General features: G+C 35.3%; 1 protein-coding gene across 14 annotated transcripts in view; it reads left to right on the plus strand.

The window, feature by feature from the left end:
- The first annotated feature begins 466 nt into the window (after positions 1-466).
- The window catches only part of LOC127874696 (uncharacterized), an 82,206-nt gene continuing 62,214 nt past the window's right edge, over positions 467-20,458 (plus strand). For 5 of the 14 annotated variants that reach the window (XM_052419224.1, XM_052419215.1, XM_052419225.1 and 2 more), the window contains exon 1: positions 467-905. In XM_052419224.1, coding sequence (XP_052275184.1) covers positions 764-905 — 142 coding nt within the window. In that variant the 5' untranslated portion in view covers positions 467-763. Of the gene's footprint in view, positions 906-4,909; positions 5,168-9,890; positions 11,400-17,025; positions 17,817-20,458 lie in introns of those variants that run through there. The other 9 variants (XM_052419219.1, XM_052419231.1, XM_052419230.1 and 6 more) reach the window with 5 other exon arrangements.

The raw sequence follows: 20,458 nt of genomic DNA on the forward strand, positions 1-20,458 counted from the left end.
TCGAACTGGGCTAAAGCGCTGCTCAGATAAGAGAATGATGTCATTGAACATCTGGTACGAAATGTGAACAAAATGTTCGTTATATGTTAACAAAGACGTCAATTGTAATACAATTTAAGAATAAGAACATATTCGTCACAGAAGAAATCATATTGTTTGAAACTACATTGATTACTTCAACAGCCTCGGTTGAACCTGGTATTTTAAGTCTACAACAACATATACATAAATCGTATTGTATTTCACCCGAAGCACTTTTGCGATTATCCGGGCATACGATTTGGATTAAATTATTTTAAAGCAGATTTGACAATGGCGAGCTTAAAGCGTTTACTTTTTCCTATATTCTCTTTATAGTATGATTTGTGATATGCCCATAGAAATATCGATGGGTGATAAATAGCTTAAGCGCGTTTACGAAAGCTTTGCAATCAATCGCTGCCGATAAAGTTAAAATAGAAATTGTGACAGCGGGTACAGAAACTAAGCAACCTTGGATCGATTTCCCCGTGTTTGTGATTATTATTTTATCGTTTGACGTTAAACGTTTACGCTTGATGTGTGCCAATAATCATTGATGAAATGATAAATAAAAGGGATGTTTAATGTGATCAAGTTACGGTGATGGCATTAAGATAAAATGTTATAGGTGTGTTTTAGTCTTCCTACATACCGGTACGTATAAATGTAAGCTTAAATAAAGGTTACATCCGTCGGAGTATTATTGTGAACTTTTCGTCGGCGTTTGTGTGTATGTGAAATAATGATGTCCGTAATATCTCGTCGGGAGAATCAGGTTAGCTGGACGACGACCGGGGAAACCACCGTCGTCGGCACCGGCATTACCGGCGGCAAGAAGAGCAGTGAGCGGGATAGGGAGCGGTATCACCGACCGAGAGTGAGAGGTAAGCGTACATGTACTCATGTTTTATAAATATGGACCCGATGTACAAATACAGGATATTTTGTAGCAGACAAAGAAGCTCCTGGCCAGACGGCGCGATTTCGCATGACGCGGCTACTACTAGTATGTGGTAATACAATGTGCTGTTACTATTGAGGGATTAAACAGATTGCTTCAAAATTCATTTGAAGACATAACAGTCTGATATTGATCAGTTTTGTTTTGTACTGTAATGTAGACATATTCCTCAGCACGTTGATCATTATTCGGATGTGTATGTTTTTGTCTTATTCGATATGTTTTGCTGTCTTCTGACATGCCAGCCGAGAGACCGATTTTCATAGCAATCAGAATTTTGCACATGTCTGCTAATGCTACTTCTGGAATATATAAGTTTAACATTTGATATTTAAAGCAACGCGTATCGAAATAAAAACAAGTGCCAAATTTGATAATTCGTGGATGTTTGACATTAAGCCTATTTTATAGCACATACTATTCCTCTTGTAGATCTATATTAAAGGGGTATTTTAATATACACAGCGCAGAATATTTATATATATAATATTTATCATACCCGTAGCCAGGGGGGGTGCGTTGGGTGCGTTCGCACCCAATGTTTTTTGACAAGTTAAAAAATGTGTACTATAAGTTGCACCCAACTTTATTCGACGCAAAAACGGTTATTTATCTTTTCCCTGAATCCAGTGATTTTTCGTATTTAAGCGTTACAATAATGTTTAATTCCATAGGCTACCGACAGATAACCATATAATTAAATTTCTCTATAAAGTCATTTCTAAGATAGACCGTGATTTTAATTTACAATTTTTAACCACAGAATTGCTGAAATCAATAGAAGTTTTGACAGCAACATGTGAGAAAATCTATGCTCTTATTATGAATTTAAACTGTTGTAACATTTGATCAGGTGGACGTTTATGATTAATGTTCATTAATTGTGATGGATCTTGAGCATAATGGGCAAATACGTCCTTTTTTCAATACAATGTTAAGGACTTGAGACCAAAGGGCCAGTAGTTGTGGTTATAGGGTCTTTATGAAATATGTTTCTGAAATTCGTTTAGAAAACAGATAACTAATTTGTTAAAAATAGTTGACAAAAGTAAAAGTAACCAGTTATACCATTTTGTTTCTGTTTAGTATAATTCAGGTGCAGAATTAGCCTGGTTTTCAGGTATTTACACACGGGTTGGACAGAATGTAAACACACTGTTCATAACTTTATTTTTACAAATATGTCACGTTATTGAAATACATTTGCAAAAATCTTTAGTGCATAAAAGACAGTTTGTCTTGCAGTTTGTGCCGATCCTTGAGAATATGTCTGAAATCGGTGACAAAAATTCAATTTGGGTGAATTAAGGATATTTGTGCAGTATAAATAAAAAAATTGAAAAAAGAACACATGCTTATTATATAATGTAATTCTGATGTATTTCACATTGGCATACGCAGCTTAAAAATCTATATTTTATGCACTAGTTGAAATTCTTAAGAAAAATTGTTTTACAAAGTTATTTGAAAAAAGCAGCACTAACCGGTGTGTTGACTTCCATTAACAAAGTCGCGTGATCCTGCACCCTGGTATTGATGCAAATTAGAGATGACCCAGTTTTGTTAAACAGTGTTTGTTGTACAATACACTATAAGCACGTTTAGAGCAATGCTAGGCCTCTGGTACTATCCATAGTAGCAGACAAACAAATGTTTTGAAAAAAACAACAAATATTTCATCTTAATTGCTTGACTTATGAAAGGCAAAAATTTGGAATGGTAAAATACACTATCTTTTATCGAGATTCCAATACATAATGATATTTTGTATCGTTCTTATTGTTGATTTTACCTTCTATAAATGTGTTGTTGCATATGTAAACAAAGTATGTGCGCGCATACTAGTGTCGGGTTAAACGCCGTATAATATAATTTATTTCCCTTATATATATATATATATATATATATATATATATATATATATATATATATATATATATATATATATATATATATATGTCGATCAATCACTGAGCATGGTCAATGAAAGGGAAATTTCATATAAAATGCTCTATTACTTAAGTCTCTAAATACAGATAAATAGTCACCAGAATGCAGTGTTTTACTTTCATTTTCAAAATGTTTCTAGGGGGAGGACCTTTCTAGGGGGAGGGAACATCCCCTCCCGCACCTACACCCTTCGCCACTTCCTTGCTCAATAACATTCGTTGATGGGAAAATTCGCACCCCCCTTTTCAAAACCCTGGCTACGGGCCTGTTTATTTATTTTTACTGACTTATTCATAGAATTTCGAACAAATAAATAAATATCATAAAATGATTCTACGAACAAAACTGTTATGTGTGGATGGTTATGAATATGGGCCTAGTTTTGAATGAATGAGCCTTGCTCTGTGAAAATGTGGTTTTATGCATGTGCGTAAAGTGTCGTCCCAGATAATCCTGTGCAGTCGGCGGGCTAATCAGGGATGACACTTTATACTTTTATGATATTTTTCGTTTCAAGAAAGTCTCTTCTTAGCAAAAATCCAGTTTAAGCGGAAAGCGTTCGCACAGGTTAATCAGGGACGACATTTTACGCACATGCATGAAACCCCCTTTTTACAGAGCACGTACGGCCCATTAATGTAACAACAACACAAGAAATGTAAAATAAATGAAAATGCCCTGGGGATCGAACCTGCTTACCGTAGAACACGTTGTTGTAAAGTTAACAATCAAAAGCGTTACAAACGCTTTACAATGTTTACTATTTCGATTGATGTTTATCAATAAACGAACATTTATTAAAATTTTCTCTTAGTCTTGAGTATGATTTTGCTTGTTTGAAAATAATGAATACCTTCATTTTTAGACTATGACATTTTTATTGTTATTTTTCCTGTGAACAAGTCCCTTTAATATGCAACACTAAGTAAGCTGTGTGTAAGAAGGTTTTACTTGCTAGCCAATTGATAAGAAGAAAAAACACATGGGTGTGTGCATACAAGATCTTAAGTGCTTAACATATTTCACTTCTATGGGAGTTAAATCCTTGTACCGCATAAGCTAATTTACAATACAGTTATCTACCGTTTTAAATTCAATAGTTTAAGAGAAAACGTTAGTACTAGTAGTAGTAGTAGTAGTAGTAGTAGTAGTAGTAGTAGTAGTAGTAGTAGTAGTAGTAGTAGTAGAGTTTTGAATTATAGTGGAAATTTCCAGCTTTTTTATTGTTACTGGAAGATTTTCAATTTTGATGTGGTATTGTGCTGTGAGTGTGTCCTGGTGGCGGGGGGGGGGGGGCGGAGGACCGCCATTGAAAGCGCCATTTGTTCGGTATGCTGATCCCATCCGAACACACATGCGCCGGTTGCGAATTAAACCCGGGTCGCTTTGGTGAGAAGTGCGGATACCTACCACTTCGCCAACCGGAGACTGCCTTTGTGGTCTGTAATAGCGGCAGGGATTTCATGAGCTCGAAGCCAGACAAAGTAGTAACGAATATGAGGCTTGCACACGTAGGAGTGTAGAACTTGAGAAGCCGTCCCAGTAGCAGCTTGTTTATTTTTCGGTGCTGTACGCTCTTATAGATTTGTCCCAGTGAAATACCTAATATGTTTGAATTTCAAATGTAAAAACCATCATCAAAAAATCTACTGTTTATAATTTATCAACATTGTTCTCATACCTTTGTCTGAAGCTTTTTAGAAAGTATTCAAACGCTACTTATTTGAATAAAATCCCCATACGTATACAGTAAAATGAAAAGCAGACAGTTAAGGACATCCGATAATCTTGTTCATTTGTAGAAATTTTGTTTGAACAAATCCTTGTTAAGTAAATAAATTATAAAGAAATCTCGCGGCCAACCTCTCTATTCTGTCAGCAGATCTTCAGTGTTGTCTGGTAATCGGCAAGCAGACGACAATGTCTCTGTTTGAAAACGAGGCCCGTTTATCCCCCACGAGTGGCGGCAGCGCCAGCCTCCAGTTTGAATCCTAATTTGGTTAATCCCCACATAATCTGTTCGTCTTGTACCATTTCATCGCTAATTTCTCTTCAATAGTGTATAAACTTTAGTTTCTTAATTACATGTATGTGATAATGAATTTGGACTGGATTTTAATAATATGTCTACACAATGAGTGAGGGGCGTGTGAACACTATTTGATGGTCGGTCGCTGTGTTGTCGAGGAGTCATAATGGAGGATTGGGAAACGGGTAGTTATTGCTCAGAACTGTGTGAGTTACTCTTATTTTAAGTACATAGATGGTAGAAATAACGTCGATTAAAACAATAATTATCAAATATTCAATATCATATTCATTATGAAATAGCAAGATTTGGCAAAGCTTTACAGTTGTCATCATAATCATCAATGGCCAATAAAAATGAACGATATTAATAAAAATAAAGTAATTAAAAATATATTAAAAATAACGGTGCAAGGAGTTACATACAACAAATTATTTCCTTAACCGAAATAATCAAGACAATACATACATAGAAAGAATTGCATTAGACTTTTCATGCAGGTTACAAATTGAGCAATAGCTCGTTATGCTTCAGATACGATCCTGCTAATAATTAGCTTGATAAAATAATTATAAAATTGAATTCATTTCTGAAGCGAAAATGAATCTTAATTATAATTTCAGAAAAATACTGTGTTTAGCTCTAATTCTTTAATCAAGTTACTTCTATTATAATGTCCCAGCGTCATTTTAACACAAAATTTACTTCTATTATAATGATAACTGACTGATGATAAATTATACTGATATTGACGTGTTATGTGTGTCCCTTCAAAGGGACGTTGGCAGTAACAGTAAACCCAAAGCGTTACTCTTTTCGAAAAGTGTTATCGCAACCCAAGGTTATGAACGTAGTAGATTAGTTATTTAAACATTTACATAGGTGCACTATAGGTTCATTATTACGAGACATGAGGTGATGCGCGTAACAGATTCGTGACGTGAATTAGATCGCGGTGGTGTAGGGGATATGGTGTCCGCCTAGCGATCGGGAGGTCACGGTTTCGCTCCCTACTGTGGGAGCATTCTTTCGACCTCCTCCAAAGACATCAAGTACTGGTTCTACCCAGGCCAAAGACTCATTGAATAGTCAAATTGCGTCGATGCACCAGAAAAGCCCTGCAATTAATGGGAAGAAGAAGTGTAATGATTGATGTCAAAAGTACACGTCTTTAAATAGGGGTGCTGCGTTCAAATCTTACTGCTTGCAAGAAGAAATCACAAAAATGAAACTCATAACATCATTATCTACAAAACCTTTGTTAAATTTGGTTCAGGAAAAAACTCCTGTATAATCTGCGTTCATAGTTAACCTGCCGAAATTCTGTGAAACCTGATTTTTATTGTGAAATTTGTGTTTACAATTGTTTGTCCGTGATTTTTTTCATTCATAATTTATATCCATAAAGTATTCTGTTGCCAAGAGTACATTTTAAAAAATCACTCTTTTTTTTTGAATCAGCGACAAACGAACCCACAGGTTTTTTCGAACGTAGAAAGTTAATTACCGTTTTTTGATGACCGATAATCTAATTATTTGACATGGTTACCGCATTCTTATGCCTCTCGTACAATGGCGACAGAGACGAAATTATCGTTGTATACCTTCCGTAATTTAGAAAGGACATTCGTTTGTAATTGCGTTCAGAAGAACACTTATAATTAAAGTTTTAAAACCAACGGTTTTGATTGTGTTTTGTGTTAGTAAAAGTTGTAGGATAAACCGTATGAATGTTTTTTTCTATGTGAATATTGCGTATTGTAATATTATCATTAAAGAGGTAAAATACATAGCGTGTGTCATTTATAACACTATCGGTGAAATAAGCATAGGTATGATTTAAATAATATTTACGATCGTTTTCGATAACAGTAATACTAATATGTGATGTCAACCCAATGCTGTATTTGAAACAACTGTTAATCGTTAACAATCAATACTTACGTTGCGGCTGGTGCAAAACCTAATTCAGAGTGGACGGAGGAGGTTAAACACGCTGCAAACTCGAAAATAACAGATTTAACTGATAAAAAATGCATACTGTTATAGAGAGGAGATGAAATGAGAAACAAAACATAGGTGAACAGAACGAAATACATTATGACCATTTGTTTTCTTACAAATGTCAATATTATATTATGTAAAAATAGCCAATTATGTAATGAAGAATTGCAAGCACTCTTCAGTTAACATATATTTATACATCTTTATGTGCGGGCAGTGATAGTCAACGTTAATATTTTTTAACGTATGAAGAACCCCGATACTAGCATAGATCACGCAGTATCACTTGGACTACTTCCTGTTATAAAATCGAACCATTCGGCGTCTCTGGTTCATCAATTCCGGTCCACCAGTATGCAATTTTCGGACATGCCATACGAGATGCAGCAGGCTGTTTTGTACGACCTGTACCGCGAGACGCGCGCGCATGCGCATGGACAGGAACTCCGGTACGCGCAAGTACACGGCTATGCGCCTGGCTATAGTCCGTATGGGGATTCAACCAGTACCGGCGGGAATCCGCATACCGGAAGTCAGACACAGAATTTTGGGTTGAACATTCCTGAGCGTTTTCGGGAGCTTACCATGAGTTCCATGAAATCACACCGTAAGACTATTTTTTCGTGTTGTTTTTTTATTACTTCCTATATTATAGATTAAATTGTATAGGATAAGGGTTTTAAATTTTTCTAGGTTCCTTCATCGTGTAACAAGACTAAAGCAACATTAAGTGCATTTTAATGAGGAGAATAGAAATTTCCTGAAACATCCATTACAATTATTTTAATTTTATTTTTAAACGTAATTGTTTTGTTCGACATTAAATTTCAGTAAATCTGGTTCACAGATTAGCGAAATATAATGTGTTCTAATTGATTCCAAAAAACAACGACAAACATGCTTGCTAAGTCACTCCCACTGTTTATAGTCATCTCGTCCCTGAAACATATTTATTCGAGGGCACGAGATACTAATTAGTGGTTACAACATAAATAAAATAATATACAATCACGCACATGTAACACATACAATATTATATCGTGCACCTCCCTATAATAAATATGCTATTTTATATACCAGGAAAATCGTTTTCATACGAAATATACGTGCTTAATGTTTTCAGATAACCCAACATATAGACATGAACCTATTGTGAAAATTGTTCGTAATCACGATTTTCCGTCTTGATAGCATTCATAATGCAGATGTAAGAAAATTTTGGGAAAACAATGTGAATAAAATCTCAGCCTATCAGTAAACATTTTTCAGTACAATTGCTTGCAATATACTCCGTCCACGAGACAATGAATCGAAGCAATCCATAGTTCACCAACACAACACTACCGTGTAGATTATCCAGACCAACCTTTTCTTAAAACAAAATCTTAAACGGTACTCGGTCAGTGCGCCATTTTACGGAAGGGGTAAATCACTACGTTACCTTGCAAATTGAGAAAAAAATCAATAAAATTTAATTCTAAGCGATGAACATTCGCTTTGATTCTACGCTGAGCAATGTACGATTGAGCGATGATATCGTCGTTTTTCCGTCGTGTGTCAAGTTACTTAGTTTTTTGTTCTTCAATTTTATTCTTGTTTTTTTACTGGATTTTTTAGATCGAATGATTACATTCCCAATTTAAAGCATTTAATCACAAACTTCAATTCATGCCGAAATCTGTGAAAATTATGCTTCCGGTTTCAAAACTGGCCACGCCCTAAGGGTAATATGTAAACATGCTCATTTGGTATAGTAACACTAAAATCACCTCTTAACCCATTTATGCCTAGTGGACTCTCCCATCCTTCTAAATTGGATTTTAAAAAATCCAAAATTAGGGATGTCTAGTATAATTATTTCTATATTTAGAATATTTCTTACAGAAATTCCTTTAAGCAAACAGCAAAGACCCTGATGAGACGCCGCATCGTGCGGCGTCTCATCTGGGTCTACTCTGTTTGCCAAGGCCTTTTTTCTAGACGCTAGGCATAAATGGGTTAAACATGATATAACGATCCACTATTAAGTTATTCAATTTATTCTACTGGGGTAAAAAGCCACATCGTAAGATTCACATTTTAAAGATATGTGTATTGTCAAATGACTTTTTCTGTAAAACTATAAGGCCCATATATGTAATTTAGTAGTTCAGTTGTTCCAGATACTGCATCAGTTGCAAAAACTGGAAATACCTCGGAGTAACATGGTTAATAAAGACAGTATAACCAAAACAATTTTATGCAGAGGTTGGCATTTAAGGAAACTATGGGCTCCCTTGTTTGTAGATGTTTGTTATTTTTGCCTAAGTGCGTAGCGCTAAGGAAAGGACAATTTTAATTTAAAGATTTAACAAAAATTATCGTGCTTGAAAAGTAGAGAAGTCGTGTATGTTTGAAACCGATCAAATGAGGACCACTGAATCCAGAGTTCGAGTCGACCTTTTAAATTGTTTATCTGTTAAAAGTTGTTAAAAAATCCTTTCACAAGTAATTAATTTCTCTTTTCAATGTTAATATCTTTTCAAAAAGTCTCGCGAGTGTGTCATTCAAACGCTGACATTTGTTTCCTTTGGATTATATATTACTATTGATCCTTCAGTCCCAGTATTTAATTTATTCAAATGCTTTCTGAACTTTAAAATAACGAAAATAAACGTCGTAATGCTATTGAACTCTTCGCAAATTTAAGTTCAATAAATTAGAAAACCCCATACTCAACTAAACCACGCCACGTCCATATAAATACAGCCGTGACATCAAGTATTGGATAAATTGACGGGATAAAAGTTAATCGCTCTTTCGATGAGACGAGGTATGCAGGACAATTAAGGAATTTTAATACCACTGGTAAAATCCATTTAACTTAATTGCAATTTATCGCAGTCACAAAGAGTCAAATCCACTATACAATGACTGCGATATTACAGCACGTTAATGAACATTTCACTCACATGATATGGTGTCTTTGTTGAATCACAACTTATTTGAGTACATAATTAATTCAGCAACAACAACACTATAGGACGTTTTAGAGTGCAGCACATACAAATATTCAACTATGAACTGATCTGGATTATTCTTTACACCAAGATTAGTGATGGGTGTGAATGGTGGGCCATTTATTCAGGTCTGGATTTATTTCGATATAATATCTACATGTTTTTGAATGTGGTTTCAATTGAATCCGGATCGGTGTCAGTAGGGATGTGGTTGAGTCGTGACTTTTTGACCCGGATATATTTAACATGCTTGAATAAGGACTTTCGGTGTGCTGTGAATATATAAAACACGTATACTTTATTGAATACGTTTTTTGTAAACTAATTTTAATATATTGCAACATAATATAATAATGATCGTTGCATATGATAGCTTAATAGCTTAATATTCCGTCTTAGACAGTCTGAGTTTTTAAAAAAGCAATTAAAACGAATACTCAAAATAGTCATGGACAGCATATAGTTTTCGAATTCAGACGTGCTACTTGAAAAAGTAAATATTAAGATCATCAAGCAGATCTCAACGCAAACTGTGTTAAACAAACTGATTGTAAAACAAACACCTGTTTTAAACATGAGTGCCCGTTGCTACCGGGTAGTTGCGATGATTGTGATTCGAATTGAGTGTTCCATCCCATCGCCATATTGGACTGCATGTAGAGTCGCTCTTGAACTGGAATAGACGCATTAGTGGCGAAATAAATTAAAGTGGATAATACAAAGAATAATTTTTATATAATAATCAGAAAAATACATGTACTCAAAATAGAAACACGGTTTTAAAAATACAAAGGGTTTTAGTGTTACACACAATGCTGTTGTCGGATAAAACCGAGCGAAAATTTACGTGATTATGTTGAAATAATTGAAGAACTATAAGAAGTGTATGTGTTTGAGGCTTTTTGGGTTCTTCTTAATTGTGTGGTATGACAGAATTGTGCATGGGGGTTCGGTGTTCTGTTAATATGTGATTGGCGGTATAAGTAGTGGTCATGAGTTTTCAACGTATTATAAACGAGTTTTGGATATGTACAAGAAAATGATGAACTATAAGTAGATAAAGTTGAACTGTTTAATATGCTTTATTTATTACGAGATACAGTAAAACGTAATACACTTTATTTAATAAATACTCAAGTGGACGACTTGATTTTGGAACAAATATAATCTAAACAACATTGCGGAGCAAACAGTCATTTACAAGCAATCTACGATGATTTGTCAAATGGTTAATATTACGCTATCCTAAAGTTGTATACCAGCTACCTTCATCTAAATCCCGTAACTTATTCTCGCTCTGCGATGTACGGGTCCGCAAGGGGAATTTCACACATCGCCCCGCACCTGTCTGACTCCGCCCACCTGCAGCGGCTGAGTCTCGAGCTCGTGCGGCGCTTTTGCGGAAGCCGTTCCCCCAGCTTCCGGTCCCGATCAGGTAAACACTTATTATTTCCGTTTTCAACTTCTTAAACAGAGCGCGTAATACCGTCAAAACATCCAAACACATGGAATAGCGCTTCTAAAATCAAAGACTATAAAGTTCATACGTCCAGTTTTCAAAATTAAAGACGTGATGCCCATGTGGTGGTAGCCGTTCTTTTGCCTGGGTATGTTCCATAGCGCGCTGAGTAAGGGGTTATTCCACGTTGTTGTTGCCGTTCTTCATCTTTGTTGTATGCTCTTTCGAAACAGTCTAAACTCAAAACCTCACATGCATAATAAATGATCGCTCGAACGTGAAGAAAATTTAGCACGTGATATTTTGCATGATAAAGTTAATTGTTGATACTTTTTTAATTGGATCCGCTTTCATGACAGAAGTAAAAAGTGTAATGTAAAGCAGGTACTGCAAGTTAAGAAGTCATTCATTTTAGTGAACAACTTGACGGACCAACCTTTCATAAGCATTTCACTAAAATCGAATGCGAATGTCACGTTATCAGGTTTGTGTGAACGAATAAAACGAAGGTAGGAAGGTACCGGCACTCACTATCGTCCTGATATTAGGCCTTTATGATGGTATGGTCTAGTCCACATTGAATGTCTACAGAGTGACCGTACATTTCAGTTACAGTAACAACAAGAAGAGGATCTTAGGCAGAAAGTGCACACATTTAAACAGATTGATTTAAATTAAATACAAATATAAATTAAACAATTAGTTAATCAATGAGTCGGCGGCTGTTTTTTAGGAGTTAAAATAAATAAAACGTCGCATTTTAATTTTTTTAAACTATGTGGTAATATTGGATGATTTGTTGATTTAAATACTGTATCGCGTGAAAATGCAAACTGTTGTTATATACATAAACTAGTTTAAAAAGATTATGTTTCATAAAGACCAAGGAATTCCGAGTGACGATCCATTTTCACTGTTTCAATGAACTTGTTCCATTATATGGTGTGAACAATTTGCCCATTGTCTGAAATTAAACAGTGCTGAATTGTGACAAAAGAACGAAAGTAAACGTCATCGAATTCTAAATGTCCATTGAAACAATGCGTTGTAGTTTACAACAGTCTCTTGAAATTACAGACAATTGGACATACTTGAATGAAATCATAAATTTAATATATATTGGAATAAAATAAAACAAGCATGCACATTGAGATGTGAACAATGAAGTGAATACAAATTATCAAGTGCGTTGTTCATAAATCAAAAGGAACTGTTTATTTTTTTAGAAATAAAGGTCGTGATGATTTATAATTGGGCAATTTATGTGTTTGTATTTTGATAAGAGTGCTTTGAGGGTAAAATATAAATTAATCTCAATCCAAATTAAACAATATATACAATGGAGGCTATGTCACAACGTGCGCTCAATATTCCGCTAACTTGATGCGTTCAAGAAAGACTGTCTGCGTTGATTTCGTTTGCCTGAACGGAGCGGATTTTAACATTTAAAAAAACGATTGACACCAACAACAAAAATAGAAACAACAACGCTATTTTTTTCAAATCCAAAATGCCCGCCTATCAGCCGAGAGCGGTGTCGTATCCGGGAGTTCCGGTGGCTGAGCGCCGGATGCCGCCCTCACTGACAAGAGAACGTTCAGACTCATTACCGGAAGTACGTCACCTTGGTCAGATTCGACGAGCACTGGACATGGATTCGGACCTCGACCAAAGATCGGACAGCGGGAACTCATTTCTGCGAACGAAGGAAGCAAAGCGGTGGAAAGCAATGAAAGCAGACGGTAGGAGGAACATTCAGGGAACTCTTAAGCTTCGCGTGCCCCAACCAGATGTCGTCGTTATTTCCACGGAGCCGATGGGATCACCGACACCGATACGCGATCTAGAAGACTCGCCACCTACCGGCGCTACGCACATCCCGTGGAATAACTGGTCGTGTTGGAACTACACCATGGGTGAGTTGCCGTGCACGGGACTGGGCAGCGATGACGTCATAACATGTTAAATAACGTCACTTGAGTGCAACATTTTTTTATAATGTTGTTGGTACATTGTAAAATAAATCGATAGTGTTTCGTCCCTTAAATGTTTTAGTGCATATAGCATTCAAATAACTTGATGCATGTTACAACATAATGAGTGCATGCATAAGTATATAGTCTTAAAACCTAAAACGATGGTTGCACAGATACAAGAGTGTATAAACGGTAAATGCTTATGCATGCATAATGTTACAGTCAAAAGAACGGTACCTGTGTGTTCAAGAAAAAGGTTTTTGTTTCGTGAACGATAACTGTGTTTGTAAGAAAAAAGTTAAACTCTAAAGAACAACAACTGTGTTTGTATATACATTGTAGTTTTTCGCGCGCGCATATTGTTTAAGTCTAAAAAATGATTACCGCGAGTGCACGCATTCCGTAAGTCTTAAGATCGATACACGTGATTGCACGCATTCGGTTAGAGTCTGCCCAACGATAACTGTGTCTGCACACATCAGGTTTCAGTCTCAAAAACGATAATTGTGTGTATACGCATGAAGTTAGAGTCTTAAGAACTATAACTGTGCTCGCACATAAAAGGTTTGGGTATAGAAAACGAGTATGTTGCGCACACGATTAAAGAACGATATCTGTATGTGAATGCATAAATGTAGAGTTAAAAGAACGATATCTGTATGTGAATGCATAAATGTAGAGTTAAAAGAACGATATCTGTATGTGAATGCATAAATGTAGAGTTAAAAGAACGATATCTGTATGTGAATGCATAAATGTAGAGTTAAAAGAACGATATCTGTATGTGAATGCATAAATGTAGAGTTAAAAGAACGATATCTGTATGTGAATGCATAAATGTAGAGTTAAAAGAACGATATCTGTATGTGAATGCATAAATGTAGAGTTAAAAGAACGATATCTGAATGTGAATGCATAAATGTAGAGTTAAAAGAACGATATCTGAATGTGAATGCATAAATGTAGAGTTAAAAGAACGATATCTGTATGTGAATGCATAAATGTAGAGTTAAAAGAACGATATCTGTATGTGAATGTATAAATGTAGAGTTAAAAGAACGATATCTGTATGTGAATGCATAAATGTAGAGTTAAAAGAACGATATCTGTATGTGAATGCATAAATGTAGAGTTAAAAGAACGATATCTGTATGTGAATGCATAAATGTAGAGTTAAAAGAACGATTTCTGTATGTGAATGCATAAATGTAGAGTTAAAAGAACGATATCTGTATGTGAATGCATAAATGTAAAGTTAAAAGAACGATATCTGTATGTGAATGCATAAATGTAGAGTTAAAAGAACGATATCTGTATGTGAATGCATAAATGTAGAGTTAAAAGAACGATATCGGTATGTGAATGCATAAATGTAGAGTTAAAAGAACGATATCTGTATGTGAATGCATAAATGTAGAGTTAAAAGAACGATATCTGTATGTGAATGCATAAATGTAGAGTTAAAAGAACGATATCTGTATGTGAATGCATAAATGTAGAGTTAAAAGAACGATATCTGTATGTGAATGCATAAATGTAGAGTTAAAAGAACGATAACTATGATTGCACGCATTAAGTTAGAGTCTTAATGACGATTAGTGTGCTAGCACTCTTAAAGTTAGAGGCTAACGAAACTATAAAGTATAAATATGTGGTTGCACGCATACCGTTAGAGTTTAACGAACGATTGCACGCATAAGGTGAGAGACTGAAGAATGATACTGTCATTTCACGCATATGACTAGAAACTAAAGAACGACCACTGTGATTGCACGCATAAGGTGAGAGTGTGAAGAATGATACTGTGATTGCACGCATAGGACTAGAAACTAAAGAGCGACCGCTGTGATTGCACGCATAAGGTGAGAGTGTGAAGAATGATACTGTGATTGCACGCAAAGGACTAGAAACTAAAGAGCGACCACTGTGATTGCACGCATAAGGTGAGAGTGTGAAGAATGATACTGTGATTGCACGCATAGGACTAGAAACTAAAGAGCGACCACTGTGATTGCACGCATAAGGTGAGAGTGTGAAGAAAGATACTGTGATAGCACGCATAGGACTAGAAACTAAAGAGCGACCACTATGATCGTACGCATAAGGTGAGAGTGTGTAGAACGGAGACTAGGATTGAATGCATTTGATAACAGCTTCAAGAGCGATTACTGTACGTGAACCCATACAGTCAAAGCTTAGCGTGTATTAATTACTCAATGTCTATAGCTGTGTATGTGAGTATGAGTTTAGAGTCTTCCGAACAAGCATTGTGAGTGCGAGCACAAGCTGTAAATCTATAACAACATACAGAATCTTTCAATACCATACTTTGTAAAGTCGCAAATAACGACGGCTCTTTCTATGTATGAGAGTAACGACAAGACGGACTATGCAACGGATATTAGTAGTACAGTAATTGACTATCAATTGATGTAAAGGAACTATCGATTTTAGTAATGGATACTTAAATATCGATAAAAATCTACCATTTCGTATTTGAATAAATATTTATTTGGTGTTAGAGTTAAAATATACGCTCGTGTTTCTGTTATGTTATTGCACGGAAGCACTTGTTAAGAAATACAAAAATCAAATAAAGCAACGCTCTGAGAAACACAAAAGTACATACAAGCGGGAGTTACTAAATAGGTTTAAACGTTAAAGACACTTATTCGCTATTTCAACAATTTAAAATTAAACAATATCAAAATTGCTTTATTTTGTTTCGGAAAAAAAATATTTGATCATTACATACAGGTAGATTGTGTAAATGCTTCTCATTTGAATTAGGAAAGTGCGTATAACATAGACATACGAAAATAGCATTTAAAAAGAATACCGCATCGTACATAAAAAAAATTTCAAATAATGGTGTGTTCATTAAAACACATCTGTTCATAGAATTTGACTTTATGTAATGCTATTTGCCGTTTTTGGACCATACATTTTGAAAAGGCGTGTATCAAAATGGTATCAACATTTTAAGCTAGTTTATGTACATATGCGATTATATTGTTGTTATTTGTGTTGTTGTCTTGAAAGAATATTAATACTGGTTGTTACTGATGCGTTAGATGTCAAGTTCCAAATATAACATGCTGCCCTGTTTTGTTATTATTGATCTTATTATTGATCTTAAAAAAGTAGAGCAAAAAAATAATATTTATTTTTGATTGTTTATTAACCATTAAATGTTGTTTGCAATCGTGTAATCGTGTAATGACAGCGTGACATTAGGGGATATGTGAAAACTCTGATGGAGGTATTTTTTCACAGAAAACATTTTTTTTTTCAAAAAAAAAGCCATGAATGGATACACACATTTTCAATTCCAATTATTTCAGATTATGAATATGTCTCATAGTTTTGATAGTACATACATTTATTGATTTTAATAAATACTGAACTCTCTTACTCTGCGAAGTACCTTTGACGAAACAACACGGATAAATATGTGAAAGAGTGCCTTTAATATTGACCCCCCGCTGTTCAGTCTCCTAACAACTTCATTAACAGGTTAAATCTCTATGTACACACCAAAGTCTAAAAGCCCATTTACGAATTACCTGCTTCAGAAATTAACCTACCGATACGCAAGCTTTAACAGGGATTGAATTCATTTGTTTAAGACGATAACCGTTCTGTATTATCTATGGAGTGCTTGCCAATTTCTGAAACAATATCGTGTACATGTTAACGTGTCATTGTGGCTTTAAATCAGGTTATGATGAGTAGCGATTTAAATCGTTTATTTCAGTTTCATTGATTTTGAATATTTCGGATTTAATAAATGTAAAAATCTTGATTAATTTATGTGAGGATTTCCTGATGGATATACATGTAAACGATTGTTATTTTCAATTATGCGATACCTGGTGATGACATGAAGTTATAAAATAGGAAGCTTGCATGTTTACTGTTCAAGTTATGTTGAAATTTAGCTCTGAAATTGGATAGCAGACATTATAAAAAAAGATTGGATTATTTTATTGTATGTGCTTGTGTTTTGGAAACCTTATGAATTAGTGGAAACTATAATGTCTTATTTTCTTTAGTAAAGTCCACGCTTTAATTTTCGACATATATTTACTAGAATACATATAAAACAGTTTCTTAGCAACCCTTGCAGTGTTTATTGGTCGTTGCATGGAAACGTTTTCATTTTATATTCAATGAGACAACAGACTCGTGGATAGTTTAGCTTCTGATGCGATACCCTACTTACAAAGCAAAAAACCAGAGCACTGAGAGGGTTTAACTATTGCAAGCCATGCAGTTGTGATTTGAGCAGTATTTTGAGTTCACATTTGATGCACGAGACGTGCGGTAACCATGGAATACGAGTCCTTCAAACGCTCGCTGTCCCGACCCACGGTCTCCAGGGGTCACACCGTGTCCCGCGGGGTCACAACCAAATGTAAGTGAGATGCGAACTGACTTGAGTTGAATGTCAAACGATGTATTGACCTGCTTTAGATATTGCAATGGCGCTGTTACATCTTGTGGTATCGTTATTGTTTCGTCTGGATTTCATTCCGTTTTTCACGGTGTGTTGACCGAAATGGACGTTGTATCGTTCATGATTTGTTGTGAACTATTAAACGTCGTTGTGTTGCCCTTTTTTTTAAACCAATACATGCCCAACCATATTACAAACAACAACTTATTTAAATGGATTTTAATTTGTTTAATACAAAAAGAAATGTGTTCATTGTTTGGTCTATAATCCTGTGCCTGTGTTTTGCATCTAAGGCACGATACGCAGAGTCAGTACCACGGGTGTCCCAAGCGACTCGCGACCCGTGTTGCCAATGCTTGAGTTTGGGACGCACGTGGTCATTACTTCGTGTGTTGTTGTTTCTTAAGGACTTGAACATGATGGAGAATAACTGCTTTAGTTACTTGTGTTTGAAACTAATTTTCACCAATTATGTACACTAATTATTATTAAAGATCTGTATTTTTCTTCTGACTTATCCTAAAGCGAGAATTAATTTTCACCAATTATGTACACTAATTATTGTTGAAGATCTGTATTTTTCTTTTGACTTATCCTAAAGCGAGAATTAAATACAATGTACCTTACCTGTAAGCATATAATCTGGAGTTTACGCCTCGTAATGTTCATTTACAATGTCGACGACCGCAGTTTCACTGATTGGCGGATTATGCAGTTATCAATTGTTTGTCACGCTTTTTGTTTTCGTGAGTTAATAATCATATACATGATTACCTTTGTCATTTTTCTTTTCGTCTTTTTTCTCGTGTGATAAGTTTTCATCATCTCGATAACCATCAGCACAACAGAAGCTACAACAATGTCAGCGTCGTTGTCATTGCTTTGTTATAGACGATTTCCATCGTCGTCATCATCAATATCATCATGAGCAGCATTCTCAACAACAATAAGTACAACAACAGCAACAACAACGATATCATCATCATATCATCATCTTCTTTTTGTTTTCTTCTTCTTCTTCTGCTTAATCATTTCTTATCATTTTCTATTTCTTCCATTTCGATCTCCTATTATATTAAAATTGCTGGTTGACAACCATTTGTATGTGCATATGTGTGTGCCTCCGAAGGATGTCAAATAGTAATCATCGGCATGTCTTCCGTCCGTCCGCATGTCTGATCCGATTCTTGTGTGGAGGGTAACCCTGGAAGTATTAAATGGGCCGAGCTCTGTGAAAAGGGGTTTTAATGCATGTGCGTAAAGTGTCGTCCCAGATTAGCCTGTGCAGTCTTCCCAGACTAATCATGGACGGCACTTTCCGCTTTTATGTTATTTTTCGTTAACTGAAAGTCTCTTCTTAGCAAAAATCCAGTTTAGGCGGAAAGTGTTGTCCCTGTTTAGCCTGTGCGGACTGCACAGGTTACTCTGGGACGACACTTTACTCACATGCATTATACTCCCTTTTCACAGAGCACGGCCCAAATAGATGCAGATTGAACTTCATGCAATGATAGAGGAGGGCATTGAGAAAAAGTACAAGGGCCGTTACCCTCACTTCAGTGTTTACTCTCACTTCAGTGTTTACAGAGTTATTGCATTGTAGTCTTGTGCGGAGCATGACTCCATTTGTATTGAATGTAATCAAAGAAAAACGGTGTAGTTTGAGGCCGCCGTAGTTTGATAGAGAGTATTACGAGGAAGTGCAAAGTACAAGAAAAACAAGTCTCTGTAAGATTTAAAATCTTAAAAAGATTATGAAATGCTAACGAAACTGAGAGATAGTACAAAGAACAGTACATAACTCTTTTTTCCGTATTGCACAGTTATTATTCTTCGATAATCGACTGTTGCTATTTTGTAAATAAATAAGTAAAACGTGTCTGTTTTTTTTTCTTCTTCATATTTACAAAAAATACTTCGGGGGCATTCTGCGAGAACAGTGACAACTCTTGTTATGATTTTGACAATATTTTTTAACAAAAACTAAAGGTGTACAACAAAATGAACTAGTTGACCAATCACCTTAATTGATGACGTATATTTTCCGTTTTGCAGCCATAATGTATCTCAATTTATGCATTACTTCTTACTGAATTAATGCCAGGCAGTTCCATTGAATATCAAATTAAACTTTCGTTCAACAAACGTTCGTGTTTTTATTCGCACATGATCGAAATTGATAACCATGCTTTAGGTTAAATGTTATTATCAGAATAAAAGGATCGCACAAATTGTTATTTGTATATGCTACTATATGGTCTGTTTAAAATTGCCTGTAGCAAAATTCAAGGTTTTAAAGTAATATGATACATCAGGGTGTTTTATGACTTGAAAAGTAATTGTCTTGTACAAAAAAATATTGAAAAAAAATGATCGGACGGCAATTATTTGAAAACCGGGTCTCTACAAATCGTAAATTTCTTGTTTGAAAATGTTTAGACATTTGAATAATTGCAAACAGATTTTATCACAAAATCAACACGTGTTATGTTAATCAGCATGTTTAATCCTAATGATTACTTTCCGATTGCTATTAATCGAACAGCGAACAAACGCCGAGAAGTATTCTTAGAGATTAAAAGGAAAAACTATTGTTCGAG

The sequence above is a fragment of the Dreissena polymorpha genome, chromosome 3 (genome assembly GCF_020536995.1).
Source record: "Dreissena polymorpha isolate Duluth1 chromosome 3, UMN_Dpol_1.0, whole genome shotgun sequence".
NCBI classification, from domain to species: Eukaryota; Metazoa; Mollusca; class Bivalvia; order Myida; family Dreissenidae; genus Dreissena; species Dreissena polymorpha.